Consider the following 25,038-nt stretch of genomic DNA (forward strand, 5'->3'; position numbering starts at 1 on the left):
GCGTCAACATTATCGATGTAACCATCAATTTTCACTTTATTACTTTTTTTTACAAAAACGTTGTACTTTTCAAGCTCTACATTTATATATATAAAGTACCGCTAAATCGAATTAGAAGTTAGTCAATTTTGCTTCAGAAATCGCCAGCCCGTGGAAGTATGGAAAGTGGCGTCTTAAGAAGCTAAATAGAGGCTAAAACGACGTGTAAACGTTTCCGAACGGAAAGATATCAAAAGCAAGAGATTTAAGAATGCAGGAAAGTCTTATACAAATAGAAAAAATAAAATTGTACTTGAGAAAAAAACTCCAAAAATGGTGTTGTATGTAAGTACGAGTATGTAACAAAATTTTATAACGCAATTTTCAGACTGCAAATATAATTTCAAATGTAGAGATTTTTCAACAAAAGTATTGAAGCAGGAATTTGATCATTTTACAAAATAAGGTAACGAACAGACGATATGAAAAATTTTATTTGCGGAAAAAATTGTAGATGGAAACAAAAATTCTAGTTAGACAAATATGGAATAATGTTATATACGCACTATTTACAACGTTTTCCCATGCAAAAACTTTTATTTTTCCGATTTCCTCTCCTTATATTAATCATATCTTAATAATTTTTGGAATGAAAGTATAAAATTATGAAATAAACCAGAATATGTCAAAACAAATTTATATAAAACAAAAACGGCACTTGCAAACAGTTTTTTTTTTGTACCCTGAAAAGTTGTTAATTTGTTGGTTACAACGTTATCGCGCCACATATTCAAATATTTTAATACAGTTAATTTATTTACAAATTATTTGATAGAGCTTAAACTTTTCATCAAAATTGAATAAGTCATTTTGGTTAAGAGTTTTTAAAACCTCTATAAAACTTAAACAAACTTTATAAAGTTTTTGTATGCATGTATGTATACTTGAACAAAAATGAGAGAAAATTATGACGTTTTTATTTTCTTAATGTTTAAATTTTTCCAGGTTTTGTAAAGTGAAATTTAGTATTTTTAAAACTCTTTGAACTTAATAATTTTAAAACTTTTATTTTCGAAACATTTTAATTAAAAATAAAATAAACAAAATTGATTCACAAATGGCTTTTTCTAAGTTTCACTCTTTTATAATCTTAAAATCAAAATTTGCGGTTTTTGATATATCCAAAAAATATTTGTTAAATACATAACTTATTTATAAAGATTTTAAAAGTTTTTCCAACATTTCTGTTTTATTTATTTTTCTTTTGAAGTTAGTTCCCACAAAAAATTAATTTTAGCTATTTCACTTTCAAAAAATCGGAAATGTGATAGTAAATCGGATGAGATTATAGTACTCAATTTCTAGTGTTTCATGAAAGCAGCAGTTTTTTTTTATGTAAGACATTAAATGCGAACTTTTCTATATCGTCATTTTCAATTGAAATCACCTATTTATTTAAGCAATTAATTTATTAAACACTTAATTTTCTGGTTTTGAATTTGATTCTTCAAGCTGTTTTTCCGGTTCCTGCGTTTCTACTTTATCCATCAAAAAAACTCTACCCCCAGGTTCAATCACGCCATGTACTTCACGTTTGTGTCTTCTCAAGAGGTACTTTTGAGCGGAACTCATGTCGCAGAGATTGCAATAAAATCGTTCCCCTGTGTGTTGCCGGAGATGTTTTGTTAAGTCGCTCTTTTCCGCGAAACCTCTTGGACAGTATGTACACTTGTATGGCCGCTAAAAAGATTTTTTTTGAACTAATTAAAAACCACAAATATACAACAGACTATTTCATTCTTACCTCGCCTGTATGAATTCGCATATGAATTCGCAATTTATAATTTGTTGCGAATGCTTTGCTACATTCTGTGCATACATAATTTTTTTCTCCTCTGTGCAATCTACAAAAATTAATTCTTTTATAAAAACAACTATTTATTTAAAAATTAGAACCTTTCATGTGCATGTTGATCTGTACTCCTTGGAAAAGCCTTTCCACAATATCTACATTTATATGGCCGCTCTCCAGTATGCATTCTGGCATGTATAGTAAAACAATGGTATTTTGTGAAACTTTTACCACATTCGCTACAAAGATATTCTCTTTCCGGTGCAGTATAATGTGCTCTACAATGTTTTTTATATGCTCTGGTTCCAATAATTTTTTTTGAACAAGTTTTACATGTAAACTCTCTAGTTTCATCATGTTGCATTGCCATATGATCTTTAGCACGTTTTTCTGTTGTAAATTTGCTTTTACACATCTCACATGGAAACAATCTTTCGTATGGACGAGTTTTTTTTTCGTTTAAACATATTAGCCGATTCATATGCCGTTGTAGATGCTCATTGCGAGTGAAAGATTTCTGACAAATTGAACATTTGAAAGGTCTTATGCCAGCATGAACGCAGTTAACATGATTTTTTAAATTGTCTGGTCTTAGAAAAGATTTGGAGCACATAGTACATACATAAGGCTTTGTAACTCCGGAATGTGAAAATTTATGATTTATCAAATCTGCCGACTTATCAAATGTTTTTTTGCAAATCTCGCATTCATATTTCCCGTCTTCATTTGGTTTGGTTTCAATATTTGCGATCTGCTTTTTAGACTCCGATATCATTGATTTAACAAGCTCTTTTGTAACTTTTATCGCCTGCTTAGCGGATTGTTTTTCATTTTCTTTCTTGTTCTGCTTCTCATTCTCATCTTGTTCATCTTCATCGTATTCCTCTTCCAAATCAGGATTTTCATCAAGCACTGAAACGCATTCAAAAGACATGAGTGGATCTTCATCAGGTGGATCATCCTCTAACTTAGTATTTAAAGGTTCAGTGATTTCTATTTTCTCCGGCGGTTTAGGTGGTTGATCTAAACTGATAAAAAAATATACATATACATGAAAGTACGTACATATATGTATATATATACTATATGCAGTATTTTAAATTATTTTATTTTATTTCACTTTATTTTATACTTACTTTTCTGGTTGAAAAGGTAATGGCAGCTCATTTTTTAGATCATTCAAAATTTCCAAATTATTTAAAATGTCGGGAGTAATTTCATACTTATTTTCTGGTAACGTTTCATTTGTTTCAAAAGTGTATTGGGAAAGAAATTTTTCGTTTGAATTATGGGCGCTAATTACATGTTTCCTCAAATCTTCTTTGTTGTTGAAAGACTCGGTACATAACTGGCAGTCATTTCCCCTTAAAAATTCTTTTTCTATTCTAATTCGTTCATCAATATTCAAAGTTTTATTAGCTTTATGTATTCCAACAATATGTTTTCTTAAATGCTCTTTTCTAGTAAAACTTTTTGTACACAAAAAACATTTATTTCTGCAGGAAAAACCAAGTTCTGGATGTACAGAACCTAAATGATCCCTCAAAGTCCCAAGTTTGGTAAAATTTTTAGTACAAATACGACATTCATGTGGAGTATTACTATGTTCTTTTACCCTATGTTCCCTTACAATTTCCAATGACTCAAATTTTTTATCACACTTTTCGCATGGATATATAAATTTGCTAAAATCGGTTTGAGTTTCCTTTTCGAAAGTTTTGTTAATATCCGGTTCATGTAATACTAATTTAATTAGTTTATCTGCATACTCACATTGCTTCTTAAATATGTAAGCAACTTTTGCTTCATCAAAACATTCAACGCATATTCGGTAAGGATGTAAAGGCCTGCGGCATAACTACAAAGCAAACAATATATTCATACTATACTCAATTTTTTTTTCATTATTTGAAATACTTACCTTTTGTGGTAAAAACTCAGATATCAAAAATTCAATTTCATTATCATATAGCGATAGAAAATTTTCAGTGGAATGTAAACAAATTCGACAAACATTTTGGAGTTCAGCTGGTTGAAAACTTGCATGACTTTTTGGTTTGAATATATTTAACATATTCAAAATAATAAGTTTTTATTTAAAAAGTTTTAAAATTATTTAAAATTTAAATTTTTTTAATTATAATATAAATACGGACAAGACAATAAGCAGTAATGGCTTTTACCTTGTGTCAATTTGCTTCAATATAACTTAATTACCATTCAATTTTATTCAATTTAAACGAACGAAATGACGTTTCTTTCAATAAATATTGAAACATCAATGCCAATTCAAAATGTAGTAAAATAATTTTATTTCATCGCAAGCGCTTTTCATTGCAAGGCGATACAATGTCTTATTTTCAAAACGCGATTTATTTCCATCTTCTTATCTAAGTAAGATTCTCTTTACATATACGCTACAAAATCTTACATTAAAATTTACGATTGTCAAAAAGTGTTTATGTACATATACAACTTTCATAAGACTCAAATTAAAAATTAAATTTTTTCGTATAAATGTTTGTAAACAGTAACTAACAAATAAGACAATTTTTAACATTAGTGTCTGTATTTTATGTTTATTTCACAAACGATCACTTTGTAAAGTTTAAGTTGAAAACAGAACAAAGGGGATTTTCCGCGGCGAAATGTCAAAATTTCATATATTAACATTAGCTACACATTCTAGTAGAAAAAAAAGGAATACAAAATTAAACTCCTAGCTTATGAAGAGTCGCATATAGTTCGTTCGGGTGCGGCACAAAAAAAATGCACAAAATGTACAATTTGCATTGAAAAAATGCCTCTCACGGCACTAATGTGCACATTTCAAGAGTAAACCTCTTTCAAAAATAAGGCCATTTTCATACAAAAAATAAAGCAAAACTGACCTTTTGACAAAATAAGTCTTTAATATCCCACTCCTCCCATTTTTCCCCCTTTCTTGTTATTAAATTAGAAAATCGAATAAAACATAAGAAAAAGTATGAGAAAAAAGTGGCCTACTGTGGATAAAGAATTAAATAGTTATTATCAAATGTAAAGTATGTATACAATATATTCTTTCCTATTGTAATGTGTATGCATATTTGATATGTATGTATAAAATAGAACTCGTATAAAAGAGTGTTATAAAATAGAAAAAGGATAAATATAAATAAAACAATAAAATAATTCAAAATTTCTTTTTTTCTAAATGATAGTTATAAATTGCACATAACAGGTATGAATTGTAATTGTGGTATATTACTTTTTGAACAAAAATTACTGAAAATGTTGACGTTATCATTTTCACAATATTTAAAGTTTTCAAAAGTTTACATAATAGGTTATTTGTTGAATACAAAAAAAAAATGTAAACCAGAACGTTGAAATCGTTTTAAAAGTTTTATAAAATATGTATGTCGAACTTTATAATATTTGCAAACATAGACAGTACATACAACAGAAGAATATATCTTTTCAAAGCTAAAAGTTTTTAAAGTATTAAATTTTACCTTGCAAAACTTTTGAAAGAGAATTTTAATTTTTTAATGTAGAATTTTAAGAAAATTTTTTAAAAATTAACTTGGAGAAATATAATGATCCTTATTGCCGGGTACATTTATGACGGTACATATTTAAATAATATACTAAAAACAAATTTATTTAAAAAATTAGTTATAATAATAGAAACATATTACATCACATATATACGCGCATATCTTAAAAAATTCCCAACTTTTTCAAATTTGTGCTTTACCGTTCTACTAAACTAGCTTTCATAAATGGAAATTTAAAAAACCAAGACATTTTTGAGCGTCATTTAATTTAAAAAGATTTGTATTCAGCATAGTTTGCTAAAGCTTGAAATTTCTGTTCTGCCGAAATTAATTTAATTTCTAAAACTGTCGTCTTGAATTTTATGTCCATGTATTGCGTGTTTTACTTCATGTAAATGTTGCACTTTCTTTTACACCATCTGAAATTATTTGTTCTTCGGGTATTTGTTTGTCTCTATTTTCTAAAAGAGAATTCCTGTTCCGAGGCTCATCAATACCATGAGCTTGCCGTTTATGTTGTCTTAAAACATACATTTGAACGAACCCCACGCCACAGACATCACAATAAAATCGTTCGCCAGTATGGCGCCTATGATGTGCTTTCAAATCATTATTTTGCGCAAAAGCCTTGGGACAATACAAGCATTTATACGGTCGCTGAAAAAATATTAATTATAGTTATAAAAACACTTAAATATTATTTATATTCCTTACTTCGCCTGTGTGAATTCGCATATGAACTCGTAATTTATATGATGTTGAAAAGGCCTTCGGACAATTAGTACAATGAAAGTTTTTTTCTCCAGTATGTGATCTGCAAATTTATATTAAATTGACATGATGTGGATTTCTATAATACGAAAAAGTACCTTTCATGTGCGTATTGATCAGTTGTTCTAGGAAAGGCTTTATCGCAATATCGACATTTGTACGGTTTTTCACCAGTGTGTCTTCTTATATGTATCATGAGATATTGTAATTTTGTGAAACTTCCACCACATTCTGAACAAAGAAATTGCTTAGTCGGAGCAGTATAGTGTCCCTTACAATGCTTTTTATATTCAGTTGCACCAATTATTTTTTGTTTGCAATATTTGCATGTAAATTCCCTAGTTTCGTTATGTTGAATAGACATATGATCTTGAACATATTTTTCCGTCGAAAATTTTCTCATACATATTTCACATGAAAAAATTTTATCTCTTCTACGTCTTTTTCTTTCTGTTGAACAAGTTAGAAGACTGACATGACGTTTCAGATGCTCATTCCTGGTGAATGCTTTGTGACATATAACACATTTAAATGGTCTTAAATCGGCATGAAACCCACTTACATGATTTTTTAGATGATCTGATCTGGAAAATGATTTAGAACACATAGTACACGAATACGGTTTAGGGTCACCAGAATGCAAGAGTTTATGTCGTGTTAAATGAGCTGACCTTGTAAAATCTTTTTTGCATACATCACATTCATACTTTCCGTTAGAGTTGGGTTTAACTTTAATTCTAGGAATTTTGTTTTTTGATTTTATTACCATTGATTTCACAATATCTTGTGCGGTTTTAGTTTCATTTTTAATTTCAATGTTTAACTTTCCCAACAAATTTTTTTTACATTTTCCAGATAAATCTTCATCATCAGATTTCAAACTGTCTTCATATTTAAATTCACGTGCATTATTTATTTCATCATTATCTTCGCTTAAATTTATTAAATGCAGCTCGTTTTGGGAACCGGTTTCCATAGGCCTGTTAATGTGTAAAATTTTATAAACGCAAATCTACGAAATTGCAATTTTTCACAAGAAGTTCGTACTTACTTTTCACAAATAAAACTAGTGGGACACTTGTGATATTTTAAATCATCTTCAGTCTCATATTTTTGCAAACAATTTTCACAAGAGAATTCATATTTATCAATTTTTAATATGTTGAAATTTTTCTGCTGCGTTTTCTCATTGACTTCCATATTATCTTTTTCAATAACTACTTGCTCTGTTTTGTGGTCAATGGTTAAATGTTCTTTTAAATGACTTACTTGAGCAAATTCTTTTTCACATAATTGGCATTTGATACAAAAATTATCCTGCACATTCTCCCTTTCTTGAAATTTTTCTTCGTAATTGTGAATATTAAGTAGATGTCTTTTAAGAATATCTTTTCTTGTAAAAATTTTTTCACATAAATGACATTTATTATTGCAAGGGAAGCCAAGCTCTGGATGAGCTGAACCCAAATGATCTCTTAACGCAACAATTTTTGTAAAAACTTTTCCACATTTTCGGCATATATTAGGAGTTTTTTGATGTTCTTTTGTACGATGTTCTCTTAAGCTTTCTAAAAATTCATATTTTTTATCACATTTCTCGCACGGAAACATAAAGTTTGTGAAATCGGTTTGGGTTTGTTTCTCGAAGGTTTTATCAAAGTCAGCTTCATTCAGTATTGATTTAATCAATTTATCAGAATATTCGCACTGTTTTTTGAAAACGTAAGCAGTTTTAGCTTCCTCAAAACATTTCAAACAAATTTGATGGGGATGCAATGGTTTTTTATTTAACTAAAATATTAGGTAAGTACATAAATCATTGTCTGATTTTAATTTTATTCAAAATATTTACCTTCTCCGGTAAAAACTCCGACACAAGCGAATCTATTTCGTTGTTAAATAATGGTAACAAATTGCTTGTGCAATGTAAACAAATTCGACACACACTTTCAAGTTCTAGCAGTTCAAAATTGGGAGGAAGTTTTGGTTTAAATATGTTATACATATTTTTTGATTTTTAAACCTCTAAATCGTGTTAAATTAAAGTCTTGCAAAACTTCTAAATCTAGTTAAATTATAAAATAAATAACTAAATCTTGTTAAATAAAAATCAAGTCAATAGCAAATAGCAAAATTGGTCAAACTATGAAGAATCAAAACTAAGTTGAAATTTTATCAAATAGTATTACCACAGTACGGTTCTTTTTTATGTTCAAAATAAAATGCCAAAAAAAAAGGCTAAATCAAATAAAGTACATAATATATAAAGTCACTTAAATTCTATTATACGAATGAGAATTACAGATTTTATTTAAAAAAGTATTTGAGGCGTTCTAAGACACTATTTTCATATAACACAATAACTAAGGTACAGTTTATGCAAGCGACAAAATCTGTTTCGTAGATTTTTTTTGTGATATAACAATTCTATATAATTTTGCTAGTTTCATGCTGATCATCTATATCAGCATGAAACTAGCAAAATATCTAGATCATCTATATCAGATTTCGGCAAGAATTACTTTTTTTATTATTTTTGTTATCAACTGGTTTTTATGGCTGCGAAAAAAAATTAACAGGATTTCTTACATTCATTAGATAAGTGAAGTTCTTTGAAGAAACGAAAAAAACCATCGAATTCCCTAGTAGATTTAATCGAGATTATGCAACATTGTAAACAGTACTTTAGATAAACGTATATGTCATAAATTTTAAATAGTCGTCAACACTTTAATGTCAATCAATCAACTATACCACAACTTCACAGAATGCTGTTTATGTTTCGTTTTTTAATTTTTGTATCCTAATTTTCCTTAAAGACAGCTAACAAACAAAATAAATTAAAAAAAACTTTTAAAGAACTGTTTTTTAAAATAAATTTAAGAATGAACATAGAAATTGATATACAGTGTTGCAGAACCTGCCTTGAGTCAACTACTGAAAATTACCTTTTAGATAACACGGAGTTAATACAAAAAATAGAAATAACCACTTCTACAGAAGTAAGTGAAATATTAAATATATTAATTCAAGCTGTATGTATAAAGTTTTTCTTTTTAGATAAATAAATCAGATGGATTACCTTTGTATTTTTGTTCAACTTGTTATAATAAATTGGAAGTGGCTTATCAATTTCGTCAACGAAGTTTAAAAGCATCCAAGCTTTTAAAAGATTACATTAACAAAGTTAAAAACCAATTTAATGAAATATTTAAGCATAAATCTGAGGTACAAGAAGTCGAAAATTCTTTAAAGGATACAAAGTTCGATTTAAGTGACGATGAACAAGGTTTATTTGAATTTGAGTCAATTGAAACTGTTACGTTACAAAATAAAAAAAAAGTTCTCACTCTTGATTTTCCTTTAATTAACAAAGTTGAAAATATTGACAGTGATGTGGAATTCAATTATGCGATTGATAATGTTAATCAAGTATATGAAACTTTAGAAAAGGAGAATGACGCGAAAGATATTTTAATAACGCAGAGATTAAGTGAAAGAGTGAAGGAAATTGTTCGTGAAACTAGAAGTTCCCTAGATGTTAAAGTAGCTAAAGTTCAATTCGGTTCAAAAGATTTAGTAAAATGTGAAAAATGTGAAAAAGTATTCAAAAAAGAAAATTTGGTTAGACATATGGTAAGAAATTATTAATTTAACAAACACGCTCCTAATACCATCTCCAATCTTAGGCTGCACATACAGGAGAAAGCCGATTTAAATGTCACATATGTAATAAAAATTTTACGCAGAAAACTGGACTAAATCGACATATTTTGATTCACACTGGTGAAAGGTAAAAATTAATATTGTTTAATTAATTACAGACAAAAAATAAAATACAGAAGCATAACGAAATTTTATTTCTAGGCCATATAAATGCGACAAATGTGGAAAAAAATTTTCTCAATCGAAATCATTAAAATTTCATATGGCAGTTCATGGTATAAATAATTCATTTAACTGTACAATTTGTCACTACAAATTTATTAAGGCGGAAAATCTAAAGGTATAGGAAAAGTACCCTTAATTTTTAACAGGATTTTTTTCTATTTATAATTTTTGTTATAGTTTTAATTCAAAAAAGTTAAGAGATTCTTGTTTAATTAGACTTTATTTTCTAGATTCATATGAGAGAAAAACATTCTGCTGGATCTGAGACGACATCTTTACACGTATGCGAATTTTGCAAAAAATCTTTCAAATTAAGATATTCTTTGAACACCCATATCAAGAAATACCATAAAGACGAACTTACTATAGACATGAATTTTGACGACGAGGATAAAGAAACGGAAAGTGATTGAATTTTTCCATCATCAATTAAACAAATGCTTCAGATATAAAATATAACTTATTTTTAAGAATAATTTTTAAATAAATCTATAAAATACATTAAATTAATAATAATAATTACATATATTTGAACGGTAATATAATGAACGGGTTAAATTTTAAAATTATTTATTCATGTACATATGTTTTTACGTATCTACCTACATACATACCTAACTATATATGTACATACAATATGCCTTTTTAAATTTAACTCAATTTATTTAATTATTATTTTAAATGTTTAAATGAGTTTATTTTATTGAACAAGTGTGTGAATATTTAGTTTTTCAATGAAATTGTTTAAACAAATTAAATAAAATTTTATAACATTTAGTTAAAAAACTTGAATAGGAAAAAAAACAAAATTCTGTGTTGATTGACAGTTTGTTAATCTAATTTTCTATTAAAAATAATTTTTTATTTAGTATTTAAGTATAATAAACTGATAAACGTTTTACTAATTTTAAAGTTCTTCAAGCAAATTCAGTTCTTCAATATCTCTAAAAGGTCGTGGTTTATTAAATCTAGAGTATTCTTAGTCTACATTTTATAAAACTTTTAATGAATAATGTGATAAAATATGTATGTACATATCGGAGTAACATGGAATCAGTTGGGAAATATATTCAAAATTTTCCCCTCCCATATTAATTCTGCGCCTTTATTAAAGCATTTTGTTTGTCATATTTGCTGCAAACCATAAATCTTTTGTAATATTTAAGTTTTAAAAATTTCCGGTTACAATAATTCTAGTGTTCGTGTGTCAGAAATTTCCTTTAGCATATTTTAAAAAAAATCCTTTTGTATGAAAGTTGCTTATTGAAATAGCAAAAGTATAAATAAAAGATTTGATTGTTGAACGAGTGGCATTCATGATAGAGCTGGTAATCTGACCATTTTCTTGTGTACGCGACTCCGTTCAATAAAATCAAAGTCTACTTCTGTCACAGTAAATTTATACATGTAATTTTTTTCCGAACTTTTCTCAAAGATTTGTGTTCGATTTTCGTTTTGATAAACTGACACTAGGTGGCGGTCAGAACTCACGGTTAAACCAATTTGTATGATAAACTTTTAAAAATTGCTAGTATGACATTACTTTAATACACTTTACATTTTTGCAGATATTTTTCAAACTGTAAACACCTTGCAGACAAGATAACTAATGTCAAAATAACCAATTGAAGAAAAGCACACATAATTCATCATAAACTAAAATTTGTATTTAAAAAAAAAAAAGTCTTAATGAATGTCGAAATAGATACAAAATGTTGCCGAACTTGTTTGGAGTCAACTGTGGATAATTATTTAGTAGACAATCCTGAATTAGTGAAAAAAATTGAATTTGTAACTTCTTTAAGAGTAAGCTTCTTAGTTTATACATAATGCCTAGATTAATGTTTTCAATTTGAATATTTCAGATAAGTGAAAATGATGGTTTACCAATATACTTTTGCAACTCTTGTCAAAAAAAATTAGAAATTTCATATCAATTTAGATTACAAAGTATTCGAGCATTTAAATACCTTAAAAATCACATAAACCAAATTCAAAATCAATTCGAAAAAATTATTAAAAAAAATCCCATTTCTAAAAAAGAAAGCGATAACAATTCTTGTCAGGAAGAGCCTGACAACGATGAGATCGAATATGAAGAGATTAAAGAATTGAAGATTGAGAATCAAGAAGATCCTTTAGATTCAGTAGAAAAACCGAAATCATCTAAAGCTAAAAAGAAAAAAATAAACACTACTTCATTTAAAAAAAAACAAAGCAATAAAAATTCTTCAAAGACTAATGAAGATTTCAAAGAAATAAATGTACATAAAATTAATAACGATGATATTTTTAATGAAAACAATGGTATTGAGTATTCAAAATGCGATATTTGTCAAAAAATGTTCAGAAAAGGGAATCTGAAACGGCATAAGGTTTGTATTTTTGCCAAAAAACGAATTACTTATATGGAACGATATTTTTTAAGGAAACCCATTCTGGAGATCGTAAATTCACTTGCCAATTGTGCAATAAGTCTTTCACACAAAAATCGTCACTTCAACGTCACCATTTAACCCATACTGGTGAAAGGTTAGAATTTTTAGAATAAAATTTGCTATAATCTCATTTTCTTCCTAATTTTAGACCATTCAAATGTGATGTATGTGATAAAAGATTTTCCCAGTCCAATATATTGAAATTTCACATGACACTTCATGGAAAAGAAAAAACGTATAACTGTTCAATATGTCCTTACAGATTTATAAGACCAGAAAATTTAGCGGTAAGTTATATTTTAATAAAATATATTTTATCGATAACTGAAAACATTAAGAATTACTAAATTTATAGAATCATATGAGAGAAAAACATTCATCAGGGAATGGAGATGAAGTGATTTTGTTTGTGTGCCAATTTTGCAACAAGGGATTCAAATCTAAACATTCATTAAAAGTACATAAAGAAAAATTACATAAAGACGATATCGTTTTCGATATGGATTGGAGTGATATTAATGATGATGATTCTGATGATGCAAAATGTTAATTTTAAACGAATTCGTTCAAATGAAATCAATAAAAGTCTAGAAAGTAAAAGTAAATTATAAGACACTAATCACATTGTGTTTTAGTTGAATAAGACAGCTTTGCAAATTAAAAAATGCATTAATTATACGAACGACACCATAAGTAGAAAAAAAGTATTGATCAAATTAATGTTATCAGGACATTTTTCCAAGTATCACCTCTCTGGCTTGTCAAATTAGACTCATAGGATTCGTGAGGCTTTACACTTCTGACTAGGATCTAGGAATTTGTGGTCAAATATTAAAAGAATAAACCGAATTTCGGGTTTAGTAAAAATATTTCTCTAAAAAAATATGTGCGGTTGCAAGTAATGGTAAATAGCATGTATAAAGTACATACTGTTGATTCGTTAAAATCTGGTGAATGATTCTATCGTTCTTTAAATTCAATTCTGCCTTCTCTATATATTTTAGTTGGTAATAAGATAAGCACGAACAACAAAGTTTTAAAATGGTGTACCTGCAAAAAGGTATACAACTTCACACAAACCAAACTGTCCAAAAATAGTTGGAAATATTCTTTTAATGGAATGTGATTCTGTATAAAATATTCTAATGTATGTACATAAGCACATCTAATATCTAAAGTTATTCCTTGTGACTTGTCAGAATGAAAATAAAATAAGTTACAACGTAACTTCCAAAAGGTTCTTTAACGAGACGGTATTAGATTTAAACTCAATTATCTTAGCAACAAATAATATTAAGCTTTGTCTCGTGATCATCAAAAATTATTATTTAATTTTTATCATATACTTTGACGTTGTCAAAAAATTACTCAGTTTTTCTAATCAAGTTGTTTTAGAGTTAGACCTTCGAGGGTTATTATTTATTAAAACATTTTAGATTTTGTGTCATAAATTGACTTAATTTTGTGGGTTTAGCTACATTATTAGATATTTTGCTGTCAACACTACACTTAAAAAACGCATTTAGAAAAATAACACGGCAGTTCTGTAAAATATTGACATTAAACAAATGTCAATTGTCAGTTGTTCAATCTTGTTGATCGCATTGAAAATTATAATCAATAGCAAAATAAAAATAAATTTCAATTTTTATTTCATATTTAGTACGAATTAATTTTTGAGTAATAAAGCAAAATAATACAAATGAACGTTGAAATAGATTCAAAATGTTGTCGAACATGCTTGGAACCAACGGCGGATAACTTTTTATTTAAAAATCCAGAGCTATTAAAGAAGTTGCAATTTGCTACATCTCTAAGAGTAACTCATTTTGTATAAATTTTATTCAATTTCCCTAGTATAAATTTACTTTTAATAGATTATTGAAGGAGACGGTCTGCCTATATATTTTTGTAATTCTTGTAAAACAAATTTGGAAATAGCATATCAGTTCCGTTTGCAAAGCATTAGATCATTTAAACATCTTAAAAATCACATAAATCAAATTCAAAATCAATTCAAAGATATTATTAGAAGCAGCTCGGATATTAAAATAGAAAAAAAAGATATGGTGTATTTATTGAATACTGGCAAAGACAATGTTTATGAACAAAAAGATAGTAGTGCTAAGCGATTCCCTAAGATTGAAGCTACATATTTTGAAGAAATTTTAGAAAGCGATCATTCATCTTCTAACATAGATTCTAAACCATTAGAAGTGGTAAGAAAAAGTAAAAAAACCAATATAATAACGGATGAAGATGCAACACATATAAAAACAAAAGGCGGTGTAAAAGTAAAAAAAAATACCAAACCTACTTCAAATACAAGCAATGATGATGCATTCTGTGAAAATGACGGTGTTGAATTTTCGAAATGCGATATTTGCCAAAAAATGTTTAGAAAAGGGAATTTAAAACGTCACAAGGTAAAAATTTAGCCTATAGTTTAAAAATTTAGATATTGCAACTTTTTGTTTTTAAGCAGCAAACACATACAGATGATCGAAAGTTCTTATGTGAAATTTGTAACAAATCGTTTACACAGAAATCGTCACTCCAAAGACATCATCTTATTCACACCGGCGAAAAGTAAGATTTTTCTAAGATATTTGTTTCAAAATATATTTATGAATTTTTCAATAACATTCAAGACCATATAAATGCGAAACATGCGGAAAATGTTTTTCACAATCGAAGACTTTAAAGTTTCACATGGCCCTGCATGGTGAAGATAAAACATACAATTGTTCAGTTTGCCGTTATAGATTTATTAAAGCAGAAAATTTAGCGGTAAACTCTAAGTGATATTGAATTAATTTTTTATTATATTTTTATATAAAATAATTATAGAACCATATGAGAGAAAAACATTCTTCTGCAAACACAGATGAAGTAGTCTTATTTGTGTGTCAATTTTGTAATAAAGGCTTCAAATCAAAATATACGTTAAAGGTTCACAAAGAAAAGTTGCATAAAGGAGATATAGTATTTGACATGGATTGGAGCGATATTAATGATGAATCCGACGAAGCAGAATAAAGTTTTATTAGTTTGTAGTACCATTTAATTTTTAAACATTTTTAATATCATAAGTTTTATAGTTCAGTTCTATTGACTGTTTAAATCTTCAGTGAATAAGAATGTTATGTTCATAATTTTATAAAAAATTAAGTAAAAATATTTCTTATAATTTCGGCCTATTTAAATTAAATTTTCCCAATTTCGAAAATTAATAAGCTTTTAATAGAAGATCAACCAAATTTAAAACAGAATATGTGCTCTATATAAATACTACATTATTTACAGTACTTATACTTTGAAATCCTTAGAGTTAATGTTGAGTAAGAATTTTTAAAACTAATTTTTTTGACTGACTAAATAATTCGATTAAGGGAAGTGCGAGGCGAACCTGTAGAATATTATTTATATGTATGTACACAAAGTGCATAGTGTATATTTAGTTTAATACAAAATTATTTGGAATTTTCATTATTAAAAGTTTTGTTTAATTTGCAAATTTTTTTCAAAAACTAATGGAAGGTCAGCTTGCTTTTTATATACATATTCCAACCTAAGGTGAATGTTTTACGAAAGGTTGTCTTTTGACGAAGTTCCAAAAGCTTTGAATTTGAAAATTTGGTCTTAACAGAAAAATAAGTCAGAGTTTAAAACTGAAAAAAATTTTGTAATTTATTTTAACATTTTTCATTCTCTTATATGTTTTTTTATTACAAGGGAATAATAATAACCTTCATCTTAAATACAAAAAAGTATATGTATTTTTTTATACAATTTTATTTTCCTAAATTTAATAATTACGCAAATCGAGTTTTCAGAGCCAGATGGTTTCTGTTTAAAAAAAAAACACTAATTTTTATAAAAGAAAAATTAGAACTCACTTGTTAAAAATTTTGCTTTAGTTTTTTTTTAACTTCATAGTTTTCAATTGTAAGTTGGAAGCATATTACGATAATTTTAATTTTAATAAATCTTATTTAAACATGAAAAAAAATATTCATAGTCCTTTTTACATATTTGTTTTAATACTTATTTATGATTCCTTAGGCTAATGGTGGCATTTTCATTATTTTTCTTTTTTTTTCAACTGAAGAATATATAAGGATAAATACGACAAAAACACTGTTTCGGTGAATTTTTGGCCCGCAGATTTCGTATTGTGAGAAGGGTATTAATTTTTTACTAATTTGATTGAGATTTGCAATCTGTTTTGAAAGGCTGTTGTTGAAGGAACGAAGCTTTTCGTACTGTTTTAAATTTTTCTAAACTATTACCATTACAACAGATAAACAATCTCGTTAAGATATTTTGTAAAAATTTATCCATAGATCACGAACTGCTCATCATGGAACCATCACCCATACGACGTTTTTTCTTTTTTTTTGCAGTTAAAGATTCTTGGCCACTATCAGAATCGGAATCATCGTTATCTGGTTCACTTTCAGAACTTGAAGATGATGAAGAAGAAGATGACGAATTACTGCTAGAATCCGATGCAACACCTGTGCTTTGTTCAATATTAATACTTTCAGCAATTTTTGCAAGTTCTGGTTCTTTTTCCTAAAATAAATAAAAGTATTTTACGATTTATAAAAGATAATTAGGCAAAGAATAATACCTGCAAGACTTTGAACCATTTTCTTGACAACTTTGGTCTCCCCCGTACTGTTTTATGCCAAACTATTGGGAAATTGGTTCTGCTGCAAAAATTTTGAGTAATTGCAACAGTATTATCCAAATTTAATACAACATGCCACCATCCACCAGGAACGAAAACTGTTTCTCCAGGCCTTTGTAAGATTTCTAACTAAATTCAAAAGAAAAAAAGTTAATATTAAATATTTACATACCTATATCATGTTAAAATCAATTACTGGTTTATATTGTTCTGGCCAATCTATCATTTTTGTTTTAGGATAAATAACATTGAACCATGTTATCGCTTCATCACGCTGATTTCCACCCATCGCCCCCGTAACTTTTAACATTTCTTTTGGTGTATTTGTTGGAAATAGACACCATCGTTTGTGACCAAAAACTAAAGCATTCCAAGCACTTGTCCCCAAAGGATCAATATGTATACCAGTACCGGACCTTTCTGGTCCCATAACAAACCATCTATAGGGTGGACGTCTTTCTTCACCAGCATGTTTAAATAAATCATCACGAAAATATTTTGGTATTGTATAATCTTCCAATAACTTTTTTCGTCGGTGATGTTCACCAAAGCTACTATCAAAAATATACAAAGGGCTGTCATCTTTTGTTGAAGTCATATACTCTATATAATATTTCATTTTCATTTTAACACTATAACCTTCATTGTCTTCTCCGCATTTAAATTTTTGATTTCTGTATTTTTTCATAAGGCGTGGTAATGTCCACTTTTCATGAGCTTTCCATCCTTCTTGCAATCCATCTATTACAACTGGTTTATAAATTTTTTCATATTTTTCTATAAATTTTTCGCAATCAAAATCTTTGGCATTTATGCGCTCTACATTATCAGTGAACTTTTTAAATTCGTCAAAGCGATCCGAAAATCTCTGTGCAATCCAAGCATCCTTATCATTCAATTCTTTGATTTTACAACAAAATGTAAAAAAATAACAATCTTTTAATTTACCTTTGTTTTGTTTTAATAGATGTATGAATATAAATTTGGGAAGGCCTACACGTACATACCTTATGCAAATGTATTCATATACAAAAATATTTGAAAAATTTTTTCGTATTACATACGTACATACATACATGTCGATTGAAAACTCAATTATTGAATTTAATAACTAGTTTCTGAGAAAACATAGGTTTTTTTCAAGAAAAACGTGCATTTTATGCACAAGCATATGTATATGCAAAATATAACTAGAAGATTTTTTTTTACAATTTAAATTATACAGGTATATACATGCAAAATTAAGCATTTTTTATTTTTTACAATCGAGAAAATTCTTACCTGGCCTGGCTTTTCTCTTTACTTCCCGTACGCGTTTTCTTGACCGATGTGGCAGTTTAAATTCTTCAGTCATATTTTTAATTATTTTTACAAATTAATAAAAAATTAGTTTTAATTAATTTATTAAAAGCAATATATTTTTTAATTATAAAAAGTTGAAAAAGAACTTCAATAAATTTAACAGCAACAACACAAGATGAATAAAAAAGTGCAAGTGAAACCTCTTGTTGTCAAATTAATTTTTTTGAAGCAAGAGAGAGCAGAGAATGGCGTACGTGACTTTTGAAGACTTTTCAACTCAAAAAGTTTTATTAGAAAAATGTGTCAAAAATAAAAGTCAAAATTATTTAAGCGGGATTTATTAGTTGTTCGGTTTTGCGATGAGTTGATTTATTTTGCATGAAATTGACATTCTCTTCATTTTTAGAGTTTTTTTTCTTTCACTCAATAAGTTGGATGAAATTGAACCTAAGAGCGGAAGTTTTTTTTTTAATAAGTGGTATTGTATTAATTTAGTTGGTCTTTTGCTTTTGTAAAAAAAGTGTCAAGTAAAAAGTGAGATAAAAAAATCCGCTCATCTTTAAATCATGACGACGAGTCAAGGAAGAATTTTGAAGTGGAAAATTTGTTGGACTTGAAATAGCTCAGTTTAAAAGCGACAAAACAATGAATACATTTTTAGTGTTAATTGTTTAATAGTTCCGAATTCCAATATTGCTAGAATGGATGTTATAGAAGTGTAAAGTATATACGATATAAACTGGTTTTTTTGAAAGTGGTTTAAGTCCACTTGTTAAAAAGGCTAAGTTAATGGTAATTTTAGTGATTTATAGACAACTTCTCTCCACTATTTACAATCAAAATTTCAAAAGAGTTCTATGTAGACATAAAATTAACAAATTATGTTATTATGGCCAGAATATTTAAATTGATTCAAACGCAAGCCCATAAATATCTGAATATGTAAAGAAATGGACTTATACCACTTTCAAAAAAACCAGTTCATATAATATTTATCAGTTTTTCAACATTATAAGAAAAAAAAGCATTTTTTAATTTTTGTATTAAATTTTAAATCAAGCATATAAAAAAAACTCGCAGATACAAAACATATAATAAAAAATTAAAAATATTTTAAAATATGTAATTACTTAAGCATTTTAGTAATTACTTGTTTTTAGCATTAAATTCTTAGAAATTATTTAGAGTCAGTGAAAGAAACTAAAAGACCAACAAGGAGAAAAATTGTTCAAAAAACTAAACTCTTTTCTTAACAGATTTTCTTTTGATGAAATAAATAAAAAATTAAAAAACACCACTTTTTATTTTACAAATACAGTTTCAACATCAAGTCTATATTTTTAAAAAAAGGTAAAACGCTCTACATGTAAATTGTCAAATGTCATGGCTCATATTGTATATACATAATACATTACTGTTGACAGCAATAATATTTTTTTGATATTTTTGTTATATCAAGATTATACTTACATACATATAATAATATGTAGATTAAATTTTATAAACTAATTTTGTTTTTAAGAAAATATGATAATATTATAAATTTATGAACAACAAATAGCAACATTAAAATTAATGACGAAATTTTATTATCAACAGTAACAATATTAGAAAAAATTAATGGCAAATTTTGAACCAATTCCACATGAAAATTTTTCCGCAAAAGATATTGATATTGTTTGTCGTATTTGCTTACTTCACAAGCAAATATTATATTCTATTTTTGATCACGATATTGATAAAATACTGCTAGCTATTGTACGGTTTCCGGTAAGTTCAAATCTATGATTTGTGTGATTTTATTAAGCTAAATTTTTCAAAACCCTAGATTACTAAAAATGATGGTTATCCGCATCAGATTTGTTCTAAGTGTTACAAAGATGTCGTGACAGCCTATCGTTTTAAAAGGCAATGTGAATATGCATATAATATTGTTAAATCTGTTTTAAAAACTTCAGAGATTTCATGCAATAAGTGTTCGACAAATTTTTGTAGCAATTCGAATTTAAAAAGACATTTAAAAAACATTCATAGGATTGATTGGAACATAGGGACCCCACTGCCAAACGTGTCTAACGTAATTCAAAATGCTCATTCAAGTAGTTTCAATGAAGAGGACAATATTGGAGAAATTGCGAAGAAACACGATGGTTATGTGTATGAAGAAAACAAGTAAGTATATAATATAAGAAGATAAGTTATGTTTGCATAATAATTTCAAAATGAAACAATAAATTTTTAGGTTATTTGTAGATCCGGTTGTTGAAAACAATGTTGTGGAAAACTGCACTAATACAACCCTAGACATAAAAGCCAAAGTTGCAAAATATGAAATTAGCGAGGCTTCAGAAATAGATATTGAAAATTCTGAAATTAACGCAAATATTTCTTTCATTCCAACTAAAAAGCCAACTTTTAAAGAATTAATATTATCGAAATTTGATAAAAACGAAGTTAATATTCAAATATTGAATTATCTGGATCTCATGCCAGTAGATAATCGTGCAGAATATGAAAATTTGGCGCAACAAAAAAGAGATCAAACAAAAAGAGCCTATGAAATCTTACGTAAAGTAGGTAGAAGTAAGACTCGAGCATTAATTACAAAAAATAAAGTAGCATTGAAGTTTAGTGAAAATGAAAAATTCGAGTGTTTAGAATGCAAAAAAAAAGTTGAAAACGCTGAAGATTTTCGACGTCATCAATTATCTCATGCAGAAGAACCAAAACCTTATGCTTGTGGAATGTGTTCCAAATTATTTTCACATTTAGATTACTTAAAGTATCATTTGAAAGAATTTCATCAGAATGTAAAATTAGACCAAAGTTTTCAATGTTATATATGTAAAAGACTACATACGTGTTCTTCAGATCTTTCGGATCATATTAATATTTGTTTGGGGGAAAAGCGCATATTTTCAAAACAACCACTTTTTCAAATCAAAGAAAAGGAATGTAAAGAGGACACCGTGGTTTACTCAAATCCAAGCGATGGCAATTCTAATCAAGTGCAACACAATTTTGATAAATTTAACTATCAAAGTTTCAAAAACGAAGCTTACTATAGCAAAGCGCAGAACCTTAACGGAGAATCAATTCAATACAGCAAAAGTAGTTTTAAATCAGGTAATGAAAATCCTCTCCATTCTCGGGAAGAAACGAAATCTAGAGAATTTTTCAAAAATTTATCAGATCATTCAGTTTTGGAGCTAATCACAAAGAAAATTCAAAGCATTAAAAGAAATGATAATGGAAAATTCGAATGTGAATTATGCCAAAAAGAATTTAACCGAAGAGCTCATGTAAAACGTCATTATTTAACGCATTCAACAGCAAAACCGTTTGCATGTAAATTCTGTAGCTCTCGATTTTCCTGTGCTGAATACCTTCAAACTCATATGAGCAGAGTTCACTGGGTCAAAAATTTCCAGTCCATTAAAAATAAACCAAGGGAATCGTCAAACTCACAATGTTTTACACCACATGAAACTGTAGTCAGAAGAAGAAGAATGATTGACGTGATAAAAACATCCGACGGAAAATACCAATGTAAATTCTGTCAAAGGCTTTTTAGTAGGTCAGATCATGTTAGAAGACATGAAGTAATACACTCACCAAAAAGCTTCAAGTGCACATTGTGCCCAAGAAAGTTTTCAACGCCAGACAATTTGAAAAAGCATCTTGTTACTTGTATTGCCAAAAAAGATTTGGAAGCTCAAGACTATCAGAGATTATTAAGTACAGGATGGAAACCTTCAAAGATATTAAAAGATTCGAAAAAGTAATGAATGTTGTTATTTGCAAGATTAAAAAAGTTGTTTTAAGTTTTATTAAAATTCGCATAAATTAGACTTACTAAAATTAAAATTTTGTGGCACCTGTAAACCGGTTGTAACAATATTTCTTAAAAAATTAATACATTCCAATTCTTGTTCTTCGTGCATATTATAATGCAAGAATGAAATTTTAATAGACATACTAAAATATTAAAACAAACACTGTTGAGTTTATTGAGTAATCATATTTCACTTTTAATGCTGCAACATAACTTACTTTTATAATATTTAACAATATTTTTACCTTAATATACGAATTTTACTCTTGAGTAGCTAAATATAAATTTGAAACTGTTCATCTGAATACCCAAAAAATAGAAAATTCTTTTTTGGTAACATTTAGGTAACATGTTACAGTGTTATGTTGTGGACATTTTGCAGATGGTCGCTTAATGTGTATTTTGAACGATAACTTTTATAGCAAATTTGGCATTTATGTTCTATTGTATCTCCTTCCCCATGAAATCGATTTCTATGCACCTAAGGTTTATGAAAAGATAATTTTCTTGTTAGTAATATTACTATATGGGAAAGCAATGCAGGGTTTCGAGATCAAAAATTGTTCATAGATTTTGTTTAATAAGTGCATTCTGACAATTGAATTGTATTCAATTTTCTTTTTTTTTTGACACAAAACTGAAAAACTTTCGTCAAATCTTCATCAAATTGAACAAAATTTGAATATAATATTTGTCGTGTAAACCCTGACTAAGGTACAGCTCTTAAGGAATATTTTGTTTTTTGTATAATTAATACTTACAAGCAAAGTTCTTTTAACTGTAAATTTCTGATCACACTGCTTACATGCATATTTTTTTATTTTTGTGTGGGTTAAAAGATGCCTTTTGTAAATTTGTCGACGAGAAAATGCTTTCTGACAAATATCGCATTTAAAAGGTTTTTCACCTGAAAATTATTGAAATTATTAAATTTACTTGCTATTTAAAATTAGACAAAATGTTTTTTACCTGTATGAGTGAGCATATGTTCTCGAACGCTATTTAATTGAGTAAAAAGTTTACCGCATGTTTCGCAACTATAAGCTTTACGGCGATTTAAATGAATTTCCATATGACGGTCTAAGTTAAGCTTAGTCGTAAATGTATTATCACACTCGCCACAATGAAAAATGTCATTTATTACCCCAGTCATTGATCTTCTTTTCTTCATTTTTTGTGAAAAATCTCCCTCACCTAAAACTGATGATACTTTTATTATATCCGGCAGATATCGACGCTTTCTGTATTTTGTGTTTTTATTTTTGGTGTCAGAGTTATCATTTTTGTTGACCGAGTCAGAAGAATCATCGTTTTGAAAATTAAGATTCAAAGAATCTTCTGTGTTCAATATATAATTGTCACTATTTTGGGAATCTTTTGAATCATATTCTGTTTTTATTTTGTTCTCGTTTTTGTTTTTGAAATTAGGAATATGAACATCGGAATCTACATATTTTTTAAATTTTATTAATTTGTTTATGTCTGTAGGAATTTCATCACAATCTATTGCATTTGTTTCATCCATTAATTCTTCTATATCATCATATTCCTCATCATCGTGTACATCAACAAAATTTACTTTAATTTCATCGCATGGTTGATCCAATTTTGTCTCCTTCTCATCAACTACTTCAGAGGAAGTATTTTTTGTACTGATTTGGTCCGGATACATTGCAGCTAATTCATGTACATTAATGTCAGATATTGAATCGTCGACTGAAAGTTTTGTTTTAGATGGCAAAGCTAAGAATGTTTCATTTATTTTCTTTAGATATGATCTCAATTCTGAATCAGTAGCTATTGCTTGCTTTTTAAGATGGATAGAAATACGAAGTGATAAGTAACATTTTTCACAAAGGCCAGAAGGTAAATTGTCTGTTTCCGAAGCCTGAAAAAAATGATCTAATTTATCAAAAAATTACTAACTTTTTTAAGAGATTAAAATACTATAGCATTGTAAAATATTATTTTTTCATAATAAAATTATTAACGGTATGTTTAAAAATGTACATAATATATATTTCTCAATTGTACTGTAAAATACAATTCATAAATTTACCCAAAATTTATATACGATTGTACTTATTTACCTCCAATAATGTAACAAAAGAAAAACCTTTAGTTGTAGAATCATTTTCGAACAACGAATATACACCTTTTGATTTTAAACATATTCGGCAAACACTAGAATCAAATTTTAATTTGAATTGCATGATGTTTTCTTTTTATAAAAGAAGAAAAGTAACTTTTTAATAAAAATTATTAGAATTTAAGTATATTTTGACACTTCAATTTGTACTAAATGTATATTCGGTACTTTCAAACAGTGTTCGCTAAATCATAATCATAACTTATAGTTGATTATATACAAAATCGATTACTTTATTTTCTTAAGATGATTGTTAAGAGTTTTTGTTGAACATAAACAGGTCAAAAAATAGTGTTTTCCGTTTATCAAAATGGGCCATTAATACCATTTATTTTTGTAAGAAGTGAACATCAACCCATTTAAATTTGTAAAACAAAATAAGGAAAATCTTAAAATTTTAACAAAATTCTGTGGTTAATAGTTTTAAAAAGTAAAGAATGTAAAAGCATTAATTTACCCTAATTTAAAAAGAAATGTCAATATCCAAAGTATTAAATTGAATATCAAAAATGTATTTGTTTTACCACTATTAACTGTTTCACAAATTCAATCTTATTTATGTCAATTTTGAATTTTTTACATG

The 25,038-nt window shown here is 27.7% G+C and overlaps 7 protein-coding genes across 7 annotated transcripts; 4 read left to right on the top strand and 3 right to left on the bottom strand.

Annotated features, from left to right (window-relative positions):
* Positions 1-1,026: 1,026 nt before the first annotated feature.
* LOC129605687 (zinc finger protein 91-like) lies at positions 1,027-8,298 on the bottom strand. The gene is made up of 10 exons (XM_055515591.1): positions 7,997-8,298; positions 7,196-7,935; positions 6,243-7,124; positions 6,088-6,187; positions 5,767-6,030; positions 3,753-3,905; positions 2,968-3,689; positions 1,936-2,913; positions 1,784-1,883; positions 1,027-1,719 (listed from the first exon to the last, which is right to left on the bottom strand). Exons 1-10 carry the CDS (start codon positions 8,147-8,149, stop codon positions 1,459-1,461), a joined length of 4,353 nt encoding a protein of 1,450 aa, XP_055371566.1. The 5' UTR covers positions 8,150-8,298; the 3' UTR covers positions 1,027-1,458.
* Positions 8,299-8,857: 559 nt separating this feature from the next.
* Positions 8,858-10,701, top strand: LOC129605204 (zinc finger protein 510-like). Its single transcript, XM_055514812.1, has 5 exons — positions 8,858-9,146; positions 9,205-9,780; positions 9,834-9,937; positions 10,012-10,150; positions 10,266-10,701. The coding sequence occupies exons 1-5, from the start codon at positions 9,030-9,032 to the stop codon at positions 10,446-10,448; spliced, it is 1,119 nt and encodes a 372-aa protein (XP_055370787.1). The 5' UTR covers positions 8,858-9,029; the 3' UTR covers positions 10,449-10,701.
* A 926-nt stretch (positions 10,702-11,627) lies between these two features.
* On the top strand, positions 11,628-13,132 carry LOC129605206 (myoneurin-like). The gene is made up of 5 exons (XM_055514814.1): positions 11,628-11,841; positions 11,901-12,410; positions 12,464-12,567; positions 12,622-12,760; positions 12,829-13,132. Exons 1-5 carry the CDS (start codon positions 11,725-11,727, stop codon positions 13,021-13,023), a joined length of 1,065 nt encoding a protein of 354 aa, XP_055370789.1. The 5' UTR covers positions 11,628-11,724; the 3' UTR covers positions 13,024-13,132.
* A 931-nt stretch (positions 13,133-14,063) lies between these two features.
* On the top strand, positions 14,064-16,503 carry LOC129605205 (myoneurin-like). Its single transcript, XM_055514813.1, has 5 exons — positions 14,064-14,292; positions 14,351-14,899; positions 14,959-15,062; positions 15,125-15,263; positions 15,324-16,503. The coding sequence occupies exons 1-5, from the start codon at positions 14,176-14,178 to the stop codon at positions 15,510-15,512; spliced, it is 1,098 nt and encodes a 365-aa protein (XP_055370788.1). The 5' UTR covers positions 14,064-14,175; the 3' UTR covers positions 15,513-16,503.
* LOC129605203 (bifunctional arginine demethylase and lysyl-hydroxylase PSR) lies at positions 16,413-18,677 on the bottom strand. Its single transcript, XM_055514811.1, has 4 exons — positions 18,451-18,677; positions 17,366-18,069; positions 17,110-17,298; positions 16,413-17,051 (listed from the first exon to the last, which is right to left on the bottom strand). The coding sequence occupies exons 1-4, from the start codon at positions 18,521-18,523 to the stop codon at positions 16,821-16,823; spliced, it is 1,197 nt and encodes a 398-aa protein (XP_055370786.1). The 5' UTR covers positions 18,524-18,677; the 3' UTR covers positions 16,413-16,820.
* Positions 18,678-20,037: 1,360 nt separating this feature from the next.
* Positions 20,038-22,404, top strand: LOC129605201 (zinc finger protein 699-like). The gene is made up of 3 exons (XM_055514809.1): positions 20,038-20,241; positions 20,300-20,643; positions 20,714-22,404. Exons 1-3 carry the CDS (start codon positions 20,092-20,094, stop codon positions 22,254-22,256), a joined length of 2,037 nt encoding a protein of 678 aa, XP_055370784.1. The 5' UTR covers positions 20,038-20,091; the 3' UTR covers positions 22,257-22,404.
* Positions 22,405-22,472: 68 nt separating this feature from the next.
* Positions 22,473-24,602, bottom strand: LOC129605202 (zinc finger protein 888-like). The gene is made up of 4 exons (XM_055514810.1): positions 24,397-24,602; positions 23,276-24,194; positions 23,068-23,213; positions 22,473-22,787 (listed from the first exon to the last, which is right to left on the bottom strand). The coding sequence occupies exons 1-4, from the start codon at positions 24,517-24,519 to the stop codon at positions 22,659-22,661; spliced, it is 1,317 nt and encodes a 438-aa protein (XP_055370785.1). The 5' UTR covers positions 24,520-24,602; the 3' UTR covers positions 22,473-22,658.
* Between the last annotated feature and the right edge of the window lie 436 nt (positions 24,603-25,038).

Source organism: Condylostylus longicornis, unplaced genomic scaffold, assembly GCF_029603195.1.
Source record: "Condylostylus longicornis isolate FDR11 unplaced genomic scaffold, ASM2960319v2 ptg000013l, whole genome shotgun sequence".
Classification (NCBI taxonomy): domain Eukaryota; kingdom Metazoa; phylum Arthropoda; class Insecta; order Diptera; family Dolichopodidae; genus Condylostylus; species Condylostylus longicornis.